This window comes from Acinonyx jubatus, chromosome A1 (assembly GCF_027475565.1).
Source record: "Acinonyx jubatus isolate Ajub_Pintada_27869175 chromosome A1, VMU_Ajub_asm_v1.0, whole genome shotgun sequence".
Lineage (NCBI taxonomy): Eukaryota > Metazoa > Chordata > Mammalia > Carnivora > Felidae > Acinonyx > Acinonyx jubatus.
In genome coordinates, this window is record NC_069380.1 from 188328390 (window position 1) to 188350428 (window position 22039).

Genomic DNA, 22039 nt, shown 5'->3' on the forward strand with positions numbered 1-22039 from the left:
ATTTCCCTATAGTCATAAAGCCTTACAAGCTTTGCAAGAATGCTAGGCATTTTGTAATGAGGACATATATTCTCCACTTACTGAGAATGTGTTTCTGTTCAGGGAAATCCAAACGCCAACATGGCTGTTGCCGTTTTAGCAAGACATAGATCTCGGGGCTGCATCTTGAAAAAGTAGATATGGCTTGTGTGATACAAACGCATTTGCTTATGTTTGATGTCTACTATTAAATATTCAATATTATTTATGATGATTTATGCTAGAAGAACTACAAGAAATGAAATCCAGCATTCCCTGAATTCTTCATGGCTGTAAATGAGGTAGGGAAGCAGAAGAGACTCCATTTTAGAAAGGCTCCATCCCTGCTGTTTTTCTACTAGACCCCATTTCCGAACAAGCCAAAGGAGCTATGTTCCCACTTCCAAGGGGAAGCAAGAAAGTTAATCTGAATTTTGTTCTAGGTCCCAAACATCTGATAACATCTAAGAAGAGCCAAAACCCAAACATGTTCCAGGACATTATCTTCCAACAAACCATGGCCTACACTGGCATCAACACCCCCTACCGTCAGTGATTTATGGAATAACAGCTATTGGTCACCCAACACTTGCAGTTGATCAGACCCTACCCTGGATTCCTGGAGAAACACATACCTCAGACCCCTTTCCCGTATAAAACCCTAATCCCAAGCGATGCTGAAACTCATTCTCCTTTCCTTTCTGAGTTTCCCAGACACTCCATCTGCTATTTTCTGTCTGTCACTCATGCTATTCAATAAATTCTGCTTTCACTTTCTCCAGATTATATTTGATTTCTTCCTGCATGAAGCCCAGGACCCTCTTACTGGTCCTGCGGGAGACCCCTCTGGGTCCCAGCCTGCCTATATCATAAGTATATGGTAAAAATTATAGTTATATTTGTGTCAACATTCCACTTTTTATGGGTTCCTTTTTGGAGCCAGGGATGGTCCTTTGGTGGCTGTAATGGTTTTTAGGTTATATCTATCTCTGTTTGTCTGTTTATCTATAGGTATATCTATTGTTCTTTTTTGTTTCCTTAGTTGTTGGTGGTAAATATACAGGATCTCAGAGTCTTTTTCTGCTAAAGGCGGCACAATTATAGATATTTGAAGATTAACACCAGTACAAGGAATATCCACAGAAAGTAGTTCTAGAACCATAACACTCCAAGTAATGGAGAGATTATTACATACAAATAAAAATCTGTATCGTATTAGAGTCCAGTTTCTTTCAGATACCACTTTTCTTTGGGGTGATCTGGGGTCAATTACTGACTAGTGCTGTAACTGGTTGGGTTTTTTGGTCCCACAAAATACAGTAGGAAACAGGCAGCGCAAATGAATGAATCCTGCATCTCCTAATTACAAGGCTGGCAACCTCTTCCTCCAAACCCTCAATCTTCTTAAGTTCTCAGAGAAAATTTTCCCTTGGCTGTAGCTTATCTTCTTGTCCTTTCTAATCTCTCCCAGTTTGTATATTCATGTTGTGATGCTGTTACGTTCCTTATAGTCAAAATGGATCATCAGCCAGTTGCTCAGACAAAGGAAACAGCCACTAATCAATGCAAAGCATAGTCAGAAATTTACCTTAGTTCCTTGAAGGGGTCTGCCCTGACATTAGGTGTCTCTATAGATTTAGGGAACACTGTGCCCTCCGCTCCTGTAAACAAAAGAAAAAAGCAAACAGAGGTTGGAGACTTTGCATGTCACCTGGGGACACGATCAGCACAATGAGTGGAGCTAAATGTAGTGAATCCTTCACACAACCCAAAGCACACATTTTGCCATTGGCTTTAGCTTCCTACCTTTAGTGAGGGGAGGGGGGAGGGGCACTGAATCAAATCATGCAAACAGCCTGTGAAAAAACAAGGAGCTTCTTTTGAAAGTGTTCTTGCTGAAATCAGAGTGAGGCCATGAGGCAAATACAATGTTAACATTAAAAAAAAAAAAAAGCCTAGAAATGGCACAGTCTAACTCTTGTCTCTCATCAACTGTTAATAGTTACCCAACTGGAAATGTTTTGAAAAACAGCAGCTGAAGCCCTCTTATTTCAGTGTGGGGCACAAATCATAGAACACATACAACATCTCAGCAGTGGGTGGATGGTGGAGAACACTATAACACTGTAAACTATTCACCTAATAAAATCTAGCAAAAACATTTTTCCCTAAAGTTCTACACTATTATCTTGAAAAGTTAAACAAAACAGAACACTGTGAGAGATCATTTGAAGTTCAGTGCTTTCACACTTTGAGTATTACTCAACATTGATCCCCAACCCAATCTAGACAGTTAGCTCTTGACCTTTCTACAAGCTTTTATCTTTACAACTTGTTATCACCAGCTGAACCTTCCCAGCCATAGAGGTGGTGATTATCTGATTTGTCTGCTCCCAAAGTGTTTTTCAACTCATTTACGCCTTAGTTTGTCACAGACAATTGCACTGAATATTAGTTTTTCAATTAAACTTAGCTAGGCAGTATCCTGCAGTTTGAAGTAAAGGTGTTGATTTTTATACATTTTTTTGGTGTAGTTCTTTGAAGCCACAAAAAGGGGCAGAATAATACCTTGTATGCATGTGTGAATTTCTAGAATCCTCTTGCATTGCTATGATGTCTAGAATTCCTCCATTAACCACTGATATTACAAATCCAGATTTATCTTAGCTAAGTCTAGGAAAATGAAATGATTTCTTGACTTTTGTAGCAATTGTAAAAATATTTAATCTTTTTGATACAAGCAAGACTACTGCAAGTAAAATCAGCAAACAATGCCTCAAATTTTAACATCATGGATGGTCACTAAAGTATCCTGGTAAATGATAACTATTAATCTGAGCTAGCATTTTGAGTGACTACTACAAGCCAGATACCATCATGTACACATCATATGTACTAGCTCATTTATTGCCTGCAACCACCCTACCAACAGTTGCAGTAGGCAAAGAGACGTTTAGTGTGGGGACATTAAAGATCTTTTTTTGCCCATAGACACTTTTGCCTTTCAAGACACCAACCCACCACCTTTCAAATATATCAAAATGTACCCACAGTCTCAATTATATACAACATTTTTTGATGTAAATTTCCTAAGCATGTTGTTTTATTATGCATACACTATTTTGCCCTAGTGATTTAAACTTTATTATGTTCTTTATAAATGTGGTGGTTCATTTTATGTGTCAGCTTGACTTGGATCATGAGGTAATCAGATACTGAGCTAAACACAACCTTTGGGTGTGAGGGTGTTTCCAGATGAGAGTAGCATCAAAGGACTTAGCAGAGCAGTGTGGCCTCCCCAGTGTGGGTGAGCATCAGCCAATCCTGTTGAGGGCCTGACTAGAACAAAATGGCGGAGGAAGGAAGAATTAGGTTCTTCCTGTCTAACTGCTTGAATTGGGATATCAATCTTCTCTTGCCATCAGTGCTCCTTGTTCTCAGGCCTTAATACCGAGACTGGAATCTACACCATTGACTGCACTGGTTCTCAGTGAGCCTTGGGACTCATTCTGAATTATGTCATGAACTTTCCTGGGTCTCCATCTTATAGACAGCAGATTGTGGGACTCCTTAGCTTCTATAATGACTTGAACCAGTTTCTTATAATGACTTTCTTCCCATAGGTATATCCATATTGACTCTGTTTCTCTGAAGAATCCTGACTAACACAATAAGTGAATAAGATTGGGTTGGATTATAGACTATAATGTGGCTTTTGTTACACACATATTAAATTTTGTTTTACAGAGCATACAATCCACATCTCCAAGATTTTTGTGATCCTTTGAAGAGCACCTAGACGAAAGATACTGTAGAGGGTGCCTAGTAGGTAAAATAGGCCAGGAGAAATCACGGGACAATGAGTGACACATTGGGATGTGGCTCTAAAGTGTCTGACCCAAGAGCATGGCCTTAGTCACCTCTCAGTACCATCTCAAACCTGTTATTGAGCAATTCCCATCTGTCACTACTGCAATTAACAGGGGCTTCCCTTGAAATCCCTTCCCTTTCTATTCCTTAGAGATGCTTAGTTCTGAGCCACTGGAACCTATTTTTGTTGTTGTTGTTGTTGTTGTTGTTGTTGTTTTTAATGATTAAAAGGAACAATTATACACCTGATTAAGGCTAGGAAAGTTATTTCTGTTTACATACACTGTGTCGACTCTTTAGTACCAGCTCATATCTCCCCTTCCTCTACTAAGAAAACTATGAAAACTGCATGAGAAAGAGCATTACCTCCCTTAAAATCAACCCTAATTGTCTGACTTACCGATACAGCAATTAGTACTGCTCATAGACAACCTTCATTATTTGAACTGGTATTAAAATGCTGTGAGGCTTTGTGTTTCACTTATATCTCCTGTATCCTCCTATCATTTTATAAGGCCCCTTGAAGCCCAAGAATACCTACTTCTTAGAACTATGCAAAATATATACATATATAAGGATATATACTACATTTATTCAGTTCAATTGTCCAAAAATGAAGAATGCCATTTTCTTAAAATGAACCTCAAAAGCATGCACTATTTTCTTTATTTTATTCAAGCTTTGTGCTGCGTCTGTTTCTCCATTTGTCAGATACACTGACCGAACCTCATTTGCCACTTCTTAACATCTGGCTGTACTAAGCTCAGGAAGGAAGTGCTGTACCACAGCCAGTGGCCCCTTGCTCTGCCACCCTTTTAAATAAATTCCAATGGGGATAAAAAAGGTTATATGAAGTCATCTAATACATTATGGGTGCTCACCATATGCTTGTGGAACAACCATGGTCTCCAAAGGTCACACACAGAATACAGACAGATTCAATTTTAGGTTCCCTAGGCTTCTACCGGACGCCTTATTGGCATCCAATTTGGTACTACTTATTTCCAATTGGTACTAATACTTCTATGGGAGTACTAATTTACTGTCATAAAACTCCTCATGTATCACATTGCATTTTTAATGAATGTCCAAAATCCAACTCCTTTTAACTGTGCCTCTTAAAACAAAAGAGCTATGCTAAGAAGAGAATATTATTTGGGCTAAATACAAATATTGCTTTAAAATAAAATGAGATCAAAGGTCTGTAGTTTACTCCCCAGACCAAGAAAACTAATTGTCCTACAAGACAAGTGGGGCTAAAAAACAGGGGCTCACAGTCACATGACTAGTGAATGCCTGAGCTGAGATTCATATGCAGGCATCTGAACCGAGGCCCTACTTTTAGCCACTATACCCTAGTGTCTTGTTTTCTGAATGCCAGGAGAATGTGGCGCCCATAAGGTGGCAAGACAGCAAAACCCAGGGGTCTAGGCTCTCATAGAGGATCTGGGTGGTTGACGGGCTCTGGATGTGGGATCAAAGTGAAGGGCAAGACACTCACTAAGGCTCCTTTTGCTCCCACCATCCAACCAGATGTCCTCTGATTTTGTTTTTGATGCACTTTGCCACAGGGGCCCATACGTGCCATCCATACTGGAAAACAGACTCACAGATATGACTTCTCAGGGGAATGTACCAGAATTTCTCATTATCTGAGTGTCCTTGGGCATGAAACCCAATCTCTATGATGCTCAGTTTTCTTCTCTGAAAAGAAAGGATATTAATGGTAACTTTATCTCCTAGGGGTCTTGGAAGATTGAACGAGATCTTTGGCACATAGAAATCAGCAGATGATAGTCAATAAGATACTGCTTATAGTACTAAAATATTTATGAAACCTATTTTTTCCTCCCCTTATCCAGGTCCTCTATGACTCTTAAAAGTGACATTTTTAAAGCACATACTAGAAACTAGAAATTATGGAAATTGTTTTAATTTGATCATTATTATGAGGTAGGGACTATGCATGTCTGTTGCTACGGATGTGGAATCTGACACTCAGGGAAGTCAGGGTATTTTCCTATGGTTGCACAGTGAAAAGGAGGTGTCAGAACCTGAACTCTCATCTTTTGGCCCTGGAACAAATGTCTGTGACTACTATTCTAGACTGTCTCTTTCATTATATTAAATCATTCTCTACTTGTTCAGCTTTTTATGAGATATGAACAAATCCCAATGTTTATACCCTCAAGTAACACTTGCTAAATCTCCCCTCACCTCTCTTCTGAAAACAATCCATATGCACAATGAGATGAGATATTAATACTTTTCAAAAACACCATTTATTTCCAAGTCCTATCAGGCTTCTGCTTTTAACACCATTTTTCACTCTTCTAGAAGCTGCAGAGTGGACAAACATCCATCAGGATGAATTCTCCCATCCCCTATCTGTTCTTAGATAATAAATTATTCTCGATTTTATTATTTCAAAAAGGTTTCTATTAAAGCCATACCTACTGATTCCCTCTTCTGACACAATATAATTTACTGGCAATAAATGTTCATAAACAGTTTGAGTGAAAAATCCATAAAGCCATTTCAGTTTTATTTTAAGTTCCATTAATGTCCCTCAAAAATGATTTCATCAATGTGTTTCCATTAGATGGTTCTCTGCCCAATAACTTAATTCCACACAATCAATTAGGAACTTATAAAGCATGTGACAGGATCTATCTAAAGTGTTTTGAATTACCATAAAGATTAGCTCAGTGGTTCTTTTTTCCTTGCAGTACAGGTAGGGGGTAAACTTGTCAAAAAATCTCAAATCCCCTCCATTGCCATAGTAACAAAAAGCCAGCTTCTCCTCTCGGGAAAGCATACTCAACTTCGGAGGCTTTCCCCTCAAAGTGTCCCAGATGTCAAGAGACCTGAAATCCAGTCCTATCTCTGTGATCCTATGCAAATCAGAAGACCTCTCTGACCATTGATTTCCCCAGCTGTAAAATAAGGGATAGGATAAGAAGTGTCAGAGCTAAATTGTTTTCCCCTCAAATCAAATATTTCATCAGGTAACAATTTAAACAGATGATTGTCTTGGGCCACCTCCATTCCCTACCAGGAAAAAAAAAAAAAAGAAAAAGAAAAGAAAGAAACCTTGAAATATCAAAAGAAAAAATGCTAAAACTTTTCTGTGTTTAAGGAGGAATCAAATAATAGCAAACAGACTTTTGTCCAATTTCAAACTGCATTTAACTGGCAGAACTGCTCGCTAGAAAATAAATTTCATAAGAGATAAAACAGTAGATGGAAAAATTTATTATAGAGGAAGCTAACTGCAAAAACAAAACCCTGGTTCATAAGTCTTTAAACTCCAAAAAAATTGGGGAAAATTCAATTTTGTAAAAAATAAAAAACACTAAAGTGCCTAAACCTGCATATGTTAAATAAAGCCATGAACCAAATCCTGAAAGGCAGATTCACATCTGCAAAATACGCTACAAGAAAATTGGACTTGAGAGAAGCATTAGACACAAAGGAAGAAATACTATACTAGATGTTATAATAATAGGAGCCAGAAAAATTGGATGATGAATCAAATTTTTGTTGTACATGAAGAACTGATCTTTCAGACAGTAATTTCAAGGAAAACTTTCAAAAAGGTCAGAAATGGTTTAAGTGTGCTGTTTAGAACATTGATTAAGGAGTTAAGCTGGCTTAATGGAGTTTGCTCTGGTAATTCTTTCTTGATGTGCATGCATTAAGATTGGCACAATTATGATTAACGCTTTTGTATTAATGAACATAGACTAAAACTCATCTTTGGGCTTGAATCATGGGGCCAAAATAGTCAAAATGCCGAGTTAAAATATCTAATCACCATTGTTTGAAGTCAAAACATTTTAAGTGTTCTAATCCGTGTTGCTTGGGTAGATATAACCTGAATGATAACCCTAAACAAGAACCATATTTTACTTGAAAAGGATATATTTTTATACCAATATTAGGTTATAAAACCGACAACAGATTTCAATGTAAAAAATGGTGATAAGAAAAATGGGAGAAGGAATGATTTGATCTCCTAAAATATCAGAGAACCGACAAACCAAAGACCTGATTTTTAGTGCTGCTCTTCTATGAGTTAGTTTATTACATGGCCTTTGGCAATTTGTTTTCTAGTCTCATTTCCCCATTTGTTATACAAAATGGGGGTGGAGGTTAGATGATCTATAAGGTTGTTTCCAGCTCTGTTGGAGATTGTTTTACAATCCTCCAGATAACCTGGCTGGATAAACCCAATGGACCAGGAAAGGGACCAGAAAAGGAGGCTGGTAGGTTTGAAAAACCCAACATTCAACATGTTTTGAACAGGAAGGTCTAGAAGTGAGCCAAACAGACATGGAGTCCATAGTATAGGAAGGCACAGTGTATTCCAGTAGTGTGTGCTATTAGTTTATTTATTTATTTTTAAGTTTATTTATTTACTTTGAGAGAGAGTGATCATGTGGACTGGGGATGGGAAGAGAGAGAGGGAGAGAGACAGAGAATCCCAAGCAGGCTCCACACTAGTAGTGTGGAGCCCTATGTGGGGCTCATACCCGCAATCTGTGAGATCACAACCTGAGCTGAAATCTAGAGTTGGATGCTTAACCGACTGAGCCGCCCAGGCACCCCTGAATGCTATTTTCAAACAAAAATATCTAATAGTTACAAATAGTGATAAAGACTTGAAAGGAAAATAAAAGAATGTCTTTGAAATACAACTTGGGGTCATAACTTGGTCTGTCAGGTAAGTTTCCCTGAGAAAGTGAAATTCTGTTGGTATTTGTAAAGTGATTAGGAACAAACTAGTTAAGAGGGGGAAGTGGCAGTTGAAAAGATAATGAAAAAACATCAGGGTTGGGAAGTTGAAGTTAATAAAGATCTGTGTGGCCAGACTATTTTTTGCAAGGGTCAGCAGCATGGGATGAGACTGGAAAGGTGGGCTGATCTGGGTAATTCAGAACCTTATAGGTCACGGTGAAGGTTTTAAGCAGGGATCTGGCTCGATCCAACTGGCATTTTTCAAGATCACTGAGCCAACATGCTATCATCTGCATGTTTGTATCCTCCTAAAACTCATACATTGAAACTCTAATCGTCATTGGAACCTCACCATGCTGGCACCCTGATCTCAGGCTCCCAGCCTCCAGAACAGTGAGAAATTCTTATTGATTAAGCCATCCAGTCTATGGTATTCTGTTACAGCAGCAGCACCAGCAGCTGACTGAGACACTGTATCATGGAAAAGACACTTGAGGAGGGTAAGGATAAATGCAGTGGGGCAGAGAGAGGGATGGTGGGAGGTTGAACCAGAGAATTGGCAGTACAGATGGAGAAAAGTGGATGGGTTTAGGAGATATTTAAGTGGAAAGCCAATGGGATCTGGTGAGGCACTGGACAAGACAGAGAACAATGGGTATCAGAGGGCCCAGGGGAAGAGCTGACATGGATGGTCAAAACCAGGTGATTAATACTCAAAGCCAGTGGTGCCCATGGTGACCTTCTACATCTCCAATGAAATCTAGTTTTTCACATTTGATATTTTAATTGCAACTAAAATTGCCTTTACTTAGTAAAAGAAGCTGCTCTGAATCTGACTACATTTTTCTTATGAAGGTGTAGGCAATGTCACAAGGAAACTTACAGTCTCCCAAAGTATTTATAAACAGGAAATATTTTTAAAAAAAACTATGAACAGTATAGTAATTTCTTGAATAATGAACATTGTCTTCCTTGCAAGATAACTTTCTAGTTACTCCAAAATTGTAGCTAAGCACGTTTCACATTTCACATATCTGCTACTGTTTAAAAGCTTTCTAGATACAGGAGAAATGGTTTTTGCCTTGTAAGTCCAGGCTAGAGAACACAGTTACATTTTAATATTTAAATATTCCTTAGAGGCCTATTTTCCTGAATAGCAATCCCAATATCATGTTATCCATAAAAGTGTTTCGTGGGAGTGCTGATCACAGGAAATTCCTCCGAAACAGTTTTCTATTTATTTCATAACAAGAATTTTTGGCTTTCTCCTAATGGTAATGCGCAGTGAAAAATTCTTTTTAAGGAAGTGGGTTGGGTTATGTCTAATCTGGGATTTAAAATGAACTGAGTAATCAGTGAGATTGCAGAGTTTCCATGAATTTCAGGGCTAAGCACTTTGAAGGCGGCTGTCGGCTTCTGAAAGCCTTCCCAACATGAGCAACAAACAGAAACTTTGAGTGGATAAAGTCACTTTAAGTAATTTAATCCCATTGTGTTTCTCCGGCTGCTGGTAGCATTTAATAAACTGCTCATGCAAAACATTTGTAGTCATTACAAGTCATTTCCAGGATACATACCAAATATTTTCTTTTCAGGAATTAGGGACAATTCTCCTGACCAAAATGTACAGATAATTAATTCATTCAACAAATATTTATGGATGACCTATTCCATAAATGGTTTTGGGGGGAAAACAGATTCAGGCTTTTCTTATTTATGAGATCACAAATACAATTTTCAAAAAATATATAAAATCTCTAGCCATCCTAAGTGTTGTAATATTCATTGTCTATCAACATTTAACAATTACCTACTCTGTGGCCAGCACTGTATTAAGGCAATCCTGGCTATGAAGATCTAACGTCTGCCCTTATGAACTTTTATGGTGGCTAGACAGATACTGATTTTTATAGTGACAATTATTATAAATCATGTATTCTCAGTGGGGTCAATGTAGCCCCCAAGGGTACAAACCCTGGTTCTCTTTTTTAAGTTTATTTATTTAGAGAGAGAGACAGTGAACATGTGCAAGTGGGGGACAGAAAGGGGGGAGAGGGAAACAGAAAATCCCAAGCAGGCTCTGTGCTGGAGCCCAGCTAGGGCTCTATCTCACAAACCATGAGATCAAGACCCAAGCCAAAAACAAGAGTCAGATGCTTAACTGAGTGAGCCACCCAGATGCCCCCAAACACTGGTTCTTAAAGGCACAAGAAATCTTTCTCTGCGCATAGATATACACACAATGCATAAAATGGCTTGCTGCTTTTAAGGAATAGTAAGGAGAGGACTGTAGCTGGAGTGGAAAGAGCAAGACAGCCATAAGATTTCTGAGGCAGTCAGGGGCAAGGTCACGTAGGAGCATTTGGTCCATGTGCGTGTTTGAGAATTTTATCCTAATAGGAAAAGGAAGCCATTGAAAGGCTATAGAGAGGAGAATGAGATGATCAGGTATGTTTTTTTAAATACTCTGGGGCAGATATTAAGGACTGTCGGCTTGTCACATTTTAAGCACAGCGCATCCCCTCTTGCATTTGTCTATGATGCAGCCTGGAAACCCAAACTACTCAACTTCTCAGACTCCCTTTGCAGTGTTAGGTGGCTGTGTGATACAGCCTTGGCCAGGGAGATGTAGGAACACGTGTCTGGGGAGATATTTTCTTCCCAAATTAAAAAAAAACAAAAACAAAAAAAAAAACCCAAAGCATAACAAAGAAGGATTTTTGTTCTTTACTCTTCCCTTTCTGAAATAGAGAAGCAATGCTTTGAGGCACAGTAGCCCTATAAGACCATGTGAGTACAAGCCATATTGCTAAAGGTGTGAAAGGAAGAAGGTTGAAGGAATTTGGTCTCTTTATAACATTGTTCTGCTATAAGCCTTGGACAGCATACATCCAGAATTATTATTACATAATAACAAATCCCCAACTTGTTTAAGCCACTACTGGTTAGGCTGTCTGTTATTTCCAACAAAATCAAATTCCAATAGTTACAGGATCTGACTATACTGTATAAAATGTAGTACAAGGGATCAAGAGCAAATGCATGCAGATCAGTTAGATGGCTATTTTAGTAGCCAGGTAAGAAATGATGGAGGCCTAAAATATGTAACCCATAGTGAAAAAAATGGGAAAGGTGAACGTGACAGGTACTGAAGAGGTAGAGTTGAAAGAACCTGGTAGTATGATATGAGGGGTAAAGGGGTAAGAAATGTTCAGGTTTGGGGGAAGAGCAAAAATTTAGTTTTGGCTATGATGAATTTAAGGTATCTGTGGGTTTTCCAAATTCAGATGTTTATGTAGGCAGCTGGATACAGAGGTATAATACTCAAGGCAGAGTTCTAAACCACTGGCATAGAGATTTTTGGAATACAGATGATTATGGAAACTAAGAAAATGGGATGGGTGGTCTGATCCAAGAAATGGTGAGAGTGATAGACAAAGATAGCCAGCGTCAGAATTTTAAGGGATTCCAACATTTCCAGTTTTGCTATTGGAGCATGAACTATCAAAGGAAACTGAAAAGAAATGGCTTGTGAGGTTGGAAGAAGACCAGGAATGGGGTAACATAGGAAGTCAAGAGAAAAAAAGTACTTCTAAAAAGTGGAAGGAGTTACCCATGTTAATTGGTACTTAGAGGTAAGAAGGGAAATTAAAATGCCCATGAAGGGGTGCCTGGGTGGCTCAGTCTGACTCTTGGTTTCAGCTCAGGTCATGATCTCACAGTTTGTGAGACTGAGCCCTGTATCGGGCTCTGAGCTGACAATGCAGATCCTGCTTAGGATTCTCATTCTCTCCCTCTCTCTCCAACCATTCCCTTGCTTTTGCTTTCTCTCTCAAAATAAACACATAAACTTAAAAAAGAATGCCCATGACATTTAGCAACACGCAGATCACTTATATAATCAGAGTCATTCTATCAAGAAATGGAGGCAGATTCTTGTGGGCAGGAGTTAGTGGGAAGGGAAGAAATTGTTATAAGCAAGAGCTACTACTTTTTGACAAGAGAAATATAGTAAGATAGCTGAATATTGGATATTGGATATTAGATATCAGAGTTTACAGTTCCAGCTCTGGTTGGTAACAAAACTTTTATAGGGGCATCGGTCTGCTCTATGGCACCTGCTGGGTAGAGGCACATGTGCTTAGCTGCTTGAATGTCCGTGTGCATAATGTGGATATTCAGGTTCATGTAGATGGGGGACTTTAATAGACATGTACACTGGGTAAAGTGTAACAAGTTCAGGGTTGTACAGGAAGACTGTGAAGAGGAATATTATACTGGGCAAATTATTTAGCTTTTTCAAGCCTCAGTTTCCGGCTTCGTGGAATGGGGATTATAAAAGTATATATATAAGGTTGCATGTCCTTGAACACTAAAGTGTCACCAAACAACAGATATCATTATTTATTATAATAGAAGATTAGGCCAGTAATACAGAAGAATATCATTAAATAATTTGAATGGTAACCATGGAGAAAAATAAAATAAGACAATTTAACTGAACTGGCCATACCATCAAGGTGCACATTTTATATATTTTTGTAGAATGTGAAACTGCAGAGCAATTTAAAGATCCATGTATAAAAATATTCTGGCAAGATATGAAGAGACAAGTAGTTTAATTAAACAAACTCTACTCTAGAAACCGATAGACCAGAACTCATGCTCGGTGTATCATTAAGCCAAAACTGGAAAATATAAAAGGAACCATCCAAGCAGCAAGCAACCTCATTTAGTTTCTTATGACTGCACTATTTTTGATAGTAAATAAAACTACACAATAAAACAAAGAACTTCAACTCACTGGATTTGTGTAACAGACAGAATGCTGGAACAAGGCAGCCTCTAAGTTAGGATGGTATATGAACAATGGAGCATCATCAACAAGCCGAGAAGGCTGCTTGGCAAGGACAGCACACCTGGGCACGAGAGAGACTCCATGTTCTGTGTTCTCAAAGATGATGCACTGTGTGTCTCATGAATGACATGAATGTGGCACTCCACCCATGTTCCCCTCCAGGTCTTTGCGAGACAGATGGCCAGAATCAGGCCAACAGTGCAGGGAGATGGGGGAGAGAATGGATACGAACTGCACGATCAAGTTAAGGACAGCACTCGTTCTGCCTGCCCTTCCTCTTGGGAGTGAGTGCAAAATGAAAGCCCCGAATACACGGCTTTCTTAGGCAAGACTCAGTTCCCAAGTGTCTGTCTCACAGTGTGAGAGCAAATCAAGACTCTGAGGCTCAATGGACGCTGGTGAGACCCAAGAAAACAACACATACATGATTTTAAGGGCTTCCTGGTCATTGAAAAAGAAGTGGAACACTCTGTGCCTGTAGCCAAGCAGCTGGGGGGTGATGCTTTCCTATAGAGAAGGAAATTGAAACATTAATTGAGGGCCATGGAGAAACACTGTCTAAAAAATAATTGGAGAAACTTATAAAGTCATTTACAGGAGATCAAGATGACGACTTGAAAAGTAAGGACCAGCAAATTGAAATCTTAATAAAAGTCCTGGATGTCTCAAAGCATTAGAACACTTGAATGCTTTACTTTCAGAATACAATCTTATATGAAAGTAAGCCTCAAAATGGGGATACTTTACAGGTGACTTAAAGATAATTTTGATTTGGGGCACCTGGTTGGCTCAGTCGGTTAAGTGTCCAACTTTGGCTCAGGTCATGATCTCACAGTTTGTGGGTTTGAGCCCCACATCGGGCTCTGTGATGAAAACTCAGAGCCTGGCGCCTGCTTCAGATTCTGTGTCTCCCTCTCCCTGCCTCTCCCCTGCTGACACTCTGCCTCTTCCTCTCTCAAAAATAAATAAACATTAGAAATAAAGTTTTTAAAGAGGTAATTTTGACTGTATGATTTTCACCTTACACACTGTATAGATTTCTTTTACCTTTATCCCTAGTATGGCCAGCATGTCACTTATCAACATCCATTCCTTTGCCAACAAAATATTGGTATTATTCATGGAAACAAAGTACGCAGCTAAATACTTGCTTTCCCAGACTCTCTTGAAGCTAGGGGTGGCTATTATGACATGGGTTTGTCTAATGCCATGTAGGTAGAAGCCTACCGGGGATGAGTATGGGGTGACCTTTTTCTGTTCTAGTAGGAAGGGACAGATATGGCTGGTACCACTCTTATTTCTGATTATCAGTATAATCTGGAGCTGTGAGAGCCATCTTCCAACCATGAGACAAAAGCCAGGTGGATTTCAGATATATTGACCCAGACACCACTAAGCTACCAGCAAGTGTCTATCAATAGACTACTTCTTATGAGAGAAAACCAAGTCCCTAGTTATTATTCATTTGAGCCACTTTGTGAGAATTCTGTTATTCACCCCTCCCTGAATAAGAGTCAATACCATTCTACCCAAGACCAAGGAGAGAGAAGCAAACAGACCCTTTAAGATGATCATACTCTTCACCTAGAATTTTTTTTTTTTGCCATGAGCCAAATGACCAAAAGTTGGAAACCACTCTTACTAGACCTTCATATGATATTGAAGTATTTTTTCATTGATCGCTGACTGCAATTCTATGTTCTCAGCCAGAATTTTTTTTTCTTTTTTAAGTGTATCAAATTCTTTAAGGCCCAGCTCAAATACCTCCTCCATAACGAGTCTTTTCCTGGTCCTCTCTCAGTTATCACTAATTGCTCCTTCTTTTGTGCTTCCATAATGCATAACTGAAAAGCTGGATGAACACTCATTTTATTCTATCTTGTGAGACAGTCCATTGAGTGTATGCTGCCTTCACTGTCATATAAAGACCACGTCATGGGATTCTTTGTTCTTTTCTAAACAAGATGCGCAAACTCAGATGCTTTGAATTTCTTAGGTAGTAAAAGTTGTGGAATGAAACAGAAACTTCTAGAGGGAAGAGGTTTGAGCTGGTCAGTATCTGCTACACCACTGTGACAGCTTGACACATCTTTGTCCAGGAACGGAAATGGTTAGGGCTCTAGCTATTCGGTCTCAGTGGTACAGTCTCCCTTCTTCTCTAGCAGCTCTCTTGTAACCTCTCCAATTTACTTCAGTCAGTGAAACTTCCCAGAACCCAAGTGTCTCAGGTTTCCTGTCTGGTTCACAGTATGTGATGAGCTCCTGTTCCCTACAACAAAAAGCCCAACATTTGAACATGACATGATCAGGCTTAGCCCCCCTCTTTATCTTCATCTGTGGCTTGATGATTTTTAGGACGATTGATTTGTGTTTGTTCTCCCCATATTTTTATCTCTCCTCAACTTCAAGCAGATAGTAAGACCCTCTGCATTTCTTTGATGTTTGTTTCCAGCAAGTGAAATGTACTATTATTTGTGATCTATCATTCTGCAAGTTTTGATAAATAGGTACAGTCATGTATCTATCACCATAAGCAAACACAGCACAATTTTATCACTCTGAAAATCTGCTTCCCTTGCACTGCCCTTCTGTAGTGAATCTCTCCCTCAAGCCCCTTACTCCTGGCTCCCACTGTCCTCAGGCCCTACAGTGTTGCCTTAGCCAGAACGTCATATAAATGGAATCATTCAGTAGAGAGTTTTTGGGTTTGCTGCTTTCGCTTAGCAAAATGCATTTAAGTTCCATGATGGAAGGTTTTCAGTGCATCAAAAGCAAAGCTGCCTCAAATCGACAGCTATTCCTGCCCTTAGTGAAGGCCTAATCTGAGTGGAGAGTGTGCTGGCTACTCTCCCAGGGAGGGAAAAGAGAAGAGTGCCTTGGAGGGAAGCCCAGAGGAGAGGCAGATTTTGCCCCCGATTTAGAATAATTGTGAGATTTAAGGTCCCCTGGGGACCAGAATCATCCCTAGGGAGGTGGGAAACTCTCAGAGGGCACAGCTGTGTCATGCCCCTTGGCACAATGGTCCACAGCCTCAGCGAAGATTCCTTAGCCCTCTCCGTGGCATGCAAGTTGGGAGACTACATACTTTCAGTGACTATATAGGCTGGAAAAATGAAGATAGCAGAGGTGATCTTAATGGACCAAGGATTAACAAGTTTGCCCACATTTTCTTGACACTCTATGTGCTACCCTGATTCTTGAGCAACCCAGTAATGATGGAGATAGAGTTTCCTACCAGACTATTGTGGGAGCTCAGAGTTACACGAGTAAAAAGCCATTTCATTGGCTGATATCTATTAAGTGCTTACTATTTGCCAGGCATGCTTCTGAGCACTTCACATGGATGAACTCACTTAATTCTCACTCCACCCCTATGAGGCACATGCTATTTTTATCTCCCTGTTTTCACACGACACAGCTAAAACACAGAAAGGTTTCAGAGAGTGACGGTGGAACCAGGATCAGAACTTAGGCAAATCTAGCTGCAAAGCACCTTCTTAACTTCTTGCTGAAGGTGTTATTTATTCCATCATAAGCCTGGGAATTGAGACATATTCCAAAAATCTCCTCCTCCAAGAAAAGACCACCAAGAAGTAGTGATGATTGGTTAGACCAGATTCTCTGCTGAAGGGCTATCTAGGTGGTCCTGTTAGAATTGCCACCTGTCCATACCTGACCAATCAGATTCTGGCTTGAAAACTGAAACTAAGCAACCCAGAGGAGAGGTTCAGTGAGTGACAGGTACTGACCAATAACAACTAACACTTAACTGACAGTCATGCTAACTGCTTTTACAGAGACAGTCCCTTTCATCTTCGTGACAACCCTCTGGTTAAGAAATATGAGGCTTCTGCAGGGTAACTGATAACTTACCCACTATTACAAAGCTAATTAGCAATAGACCTGTGATAAGAAACTACACCAACCAGTCCCCCAGGCTTACACTTTTAACTTTCAAGTAGAGATGCAAGGCTGGCAGCCATATTGAAAGTGTGCAAGAAGTAGCATCTTCATGAGAAAATGTGAGCAAGCAGGGAAAGAGGAGGTCATGTGGCCTCTGAGGTGTGGAGGGAATGCCTGCATTCTAGGGTTTCCCTGGCACAGATCTCCGAACACCTGACTGAACGTAGATAAGCAGCTTTAAGTGAGCTTGGGCCCTTTGAAGAGAAAATACCACTCAGGAGGCAGTTCTTCATTTGTGAATGGTGGAGATATTCCAAGTCATTTACTTTGCTACATTAAACTGGAGCCATGGCACCCACAACAATCTTGAGTTCCTATTGCCCTCTGCCTTCAAAGTTTTGTAACAGGCATTAAACCCTGACTACTCAACCAGGGTTAGGCAATACAGCTATGGAGAAAAGACAAGGGGAATTAAAAAAAAAACTGAAGTTTCATTTTCACCCATGTCCTTTGTCATTGCAAATCTCTGAGACTTTAGCAAGAAACAAAGTCTGAAGAAAGAATTTCAAAGGAAGATGTCACACCCACACATGAGGCAAGGGAAAAGGTTGAATGGTGACAATGGCTTTACCTGTTTAATATTCCCTCACTCTCCTTTCAATAGAACTATTATTTGCTTTGGGTAAGTCTTTGAGGGATACTCATCACATGTTCCTCCCCACATACCCCACAAACACGAAGAAGGGAATGTGATGCAGGGTGGCCAATTGAGAGTATCTGATTCCCCAGAAAGAGTAGTTGCTGTGAGAGCATATTACCCATGTGGGGCTGATCACTTCCCTCCAATGGCAGCTATGTCTGTCCATACAAGGATGTTTCCATCTTTCTCTTAAGGTAATGTCTGCTAAGGAGCTGCCTGAAGAAAACCTGGGCTGGGGAGGAGATGTTAAAAACACCAGAGTTGGCCCTATCTGGAATTTCCAATGATGTGAGTGAGGAGGTTCCCTTTGTTTAAAAAAAAAACAAAAAACAAACAAACAAGAAAAACGTTCCTTAAGTCTGATTAATTTTTGCTTTCTGTCACTGATAATTGGAAGCAACCTGAATAATGCATTCTTTTCCTCTTGAGTGGAGAAGTCTATGTCACGACTGTCCCTCCCACTCAGCATCACTAAAGCAAGGAGAACTGCTCTTGGAGCCTACAAACAAGCCTGTCTTTTGAGAGAGATCATTATTCCTATACAGCTCTACTTCAAACGCCTGCTCAATACGAAATGGAAATCCACAGGGCAACAGAAGCCAGTCGATTTTCCCTACCAGACAAGAGTTGTGAAAGCGAGTATGCTCAAGTGGCCTTCAGGGCTGAATTGGTGTAATACAGCTTTGAGGGCATTTAGCATCTCTCTCTCTCTCTTTCTCTCTCTCTCTCTGTCTGTCTTTCTATTTAACAATCCAGGGGCAAGGACTTTTTCTGAGCTTTTTATAGCTTTTTCCTCTATTCCTATAAATGGTGCTGATGTCATACAGCAAGGGAAAAAATGGTGTCGACGAGGTCTGAATTATTCAGTGCCAAAGAGTATATTCTTAAATGTTGAACTGATTATGTTTTAGAGGGGGAAAAAAAAGGCAAGTGTCAAAATCCAAATCTGCAGAGCTTTATACCTTGGTTTGGGTATTTGCTAAATGTATCTTGTGCTGCTTTGTCAATCCAAGTGACAGTTAATCAATACTAATCTGATGCCAGTTGATTCTTCCCTTTCCATAGACAGGATTAAGGTATACTACTTATGAATATACTTTATCCCGGGCTGTAAATCCATATGCTTTAACATAAATGCATTAGCATCTCTTTTTAAATGGAATGCACTGTGTATACAAGAAAATAAAGATGAATTACCAAGTTGTCCTGAAAAATGCCTTTCTGATCCATTATGAAAATGTTTCAGCTTTCAAGGCAGTAGTAAGTAGATCAGGCATTTCCCATTATTTTATATTATGATCTATATGCCCGTCTCTGTGGGGATACCTATTAAGTTAACACTTAGAATATTTTATGGACATATTGTCCTTCCTGGGCTGGGCAGGTGGATTTTTTACTTATTTTTTTCCTCTGTTAGTTTGTTTATGCCATCATTCCTCCTTTAAGTCAATTTTCTTTAGTACCTACTGTAGGTTAGGCAATGCCCAAGGCACTACAGAGAAGATGGTGAACAATGATCCACAGACCTCCACCCCCAAACTGCCCTAATACTGTCTAATTTCTCCACAGCCACCTGGGGCAGTACACACATAGGGTCAAACGTTCCAATGTGGGACCACTTCAGCCTGTTCATGTACACCAGCGCTTGCTCAAAGCTTGGTAAAAATATTTTATTTTTTATTATTCTCTTTTTTAATGCTTATTTATTTTTGAGAGAGAGACAGAACATGAGCAGGGGAGGGGCAGAGACAGAGGGAGACACAGAGTCCGAAGCAGGCTTCAAGGCTCTGAGCTGTCAACACAGAGCCCAATATGGAGCTTGAACTCAAACCGTGAGATCATGAGCTGAGCCAAAGTCAGAGGCTTAACCAACTGAGCGACCCAGGTGCCCCCTCAGTGACCTAATCTTTTAATATCACTTTAATATTTATGGAGATTTTCCTACATACTTTTAAATTCTAACAAACACCTATATGAAGGGATTGGGGAGATGAGTGTAAGTGACTCAAGGTTGAGCATCTAACATGTCCAGGACTATACCATACTACTAGAATTGATGAGCTATGATAATATCTACCTCATAGTTTACTGTAAGGCCTTGCTGTTCTTAAGAGAACATACGTATAGCACTTTGCAAGTGCCTAGAACACAGTATGAGAGTGCAGTGAATGTTAATGGTGATGATGATGTTCCTGTTTAGAAACAGACATAAACTACTGTCAATCTGTCCATCTGTGTGTTGTTCCATCTATCCACCCATCCACCTATCCATCCATCCTTTCTTGTGTGTCAAGCACTACAAAGATGCTGAAGACCCACACTCTCAACCCTCTCACAGTCTGGGGGAAGATTTTCAGTCTTTGGAATTTGTATTCAGTATCAGATGTCACAGACTGAGTGATGAAAAGGTAACAGAAATACAGACTAGACCAGGGACTGGTGAACTACAACCCTAGGGCTAAATCTATCCCCCCATCTGGTTTTTTTTTTTTTTTTTTTTTGATAAAGTTTTGTGAGAAAATAGTCAAGCAAAATTTCATTTCATGTTGTCTGTGGTTGTTTTTCCACTATAATGGCAGAGCTCAGGAGTTGGGATAAAGATCCTGGGGTTCCCAAATCTAAAATATCTACTATCTGCGTCTTTAAGACCAAAGATCCCTGGCCTGGATTATTGTATCTTTGCATTCTTTCAGCTGTTTCACCTTAATATCCCTTGGAACTTAAGAAATAAAAGATGATGGCTTACTTTCTATGGGCCAATAAGCTTGCTTCCATCTGATATACCCTAAATGAAGAAAGGTAGTTTATGATTTTGATACTGATTTTCCCAGGGGAATCCTTTCTATCGCCCTCTATGGGCAGCTGGATAACCTTGTGAATATTTTCTTCTAGAGCATGAACTCATTCTTCTGTGGTCCTACTGCTCTCTTCCTATTTATTGTCTCCTTATTATGGCCCAAACATATTTAGTAATCCTCGGCTCCCTTATGATCTCATGCTTGGCCCAACTTTTTCCCATTATGTGACTCACTGGGCAGAGAACACCATTCTTGTGTTTCTTTGCTAGAATTCTTTTTTTTTTTTTTTTAATCAGTATTACTTTGGCTTTTATGCTCAAGTTTGTGCTGGCTGATTTACTGAGCAGTTAAGAATTTTTTTAAATGCTATTTTTCAGGGGTATTTTAAATATTAACTATTGGATGATAGGAAATGTTCAAGATTCTAAGAACAACAATTGACAACATTACTTTCAGGTGCTTCTGCTATATTATGCTTTTTAATCCCTGCAACAATAACACAAATTAGACACTATTATTTTCTTTATGTGCAGGTGAGTAAACTGAGGTTTTGACAAAGGTAATTGTTTTTAATGATAAAAAAATATTTTATTTATTGATAATGTAGTGCCTTTCGGGAACTATGGTAAGCTGTACATGGATTGTGTTACTTAATTCCTACAGCAACTGCCTAGAAAAACAGGACTGCCCACCAACCTTCATTGTGCACAGAAGGGCTCCGAGGGGTTGTGGACTTGCTCATAATCCTGCTTCAGGTAAGCAGGGACACCAAGACTTGATACCGAGATCTGACTGGTAGGATCTGACTGCTAGGAAGGTATGTTCTGAGGACTCCCATGGAAAGCCTGTCCTGTGATGCATTCAAACACATTCAGGTCCTCCCTCTTCCTCCCCTTTTAATCAAATATGGGGCCTGCACATAGCTCCCTCATTTGAATAAAGGACTTTAAAACATTCTGGTTACTTCTTTTCTGTGCTTGGGTGACTGGAGCTGAGAGAATGGCAGAACGAAAAGACAGCAGCTGTCACGATGGTCCCTTCTGCCTAATGCGAATCCGCTTTAAGCTCCCAAGGATGCCCGATCTGTTATTTTTTTTCGTTATCTCTTATTTTAAAAATAAACCCAAGGGGCACCTGGGTGTGTCCAACTCC

General features: G+C 39.7%; 1 protein-coding gene across 5 annotated transcripts in view; it reads right to left on the reverse strand.

Moving 5' to 3' along the window:
- The window catches only part of SGCD (sarcoglycan delta), a 934755-nt gene that overhangs the window by 106612 nt on the left and 806104 nt on the right, over window positions 1-22039 (reverse strand). For all 5 annotated transcript variants that reach the window (XM_027077705.2, XM_053199779.1, XM_027077715.2 and 2 more), the window contains one exon: window positions 1607-1679. In XM_027077705.2, coding sequence (XP_026933506.2) covers window positions 1607-1679 — 73 coding nt within the window. The remainder of the gene's footprint in view (window positions 1-1606; window positions 1680-22039) is intronic.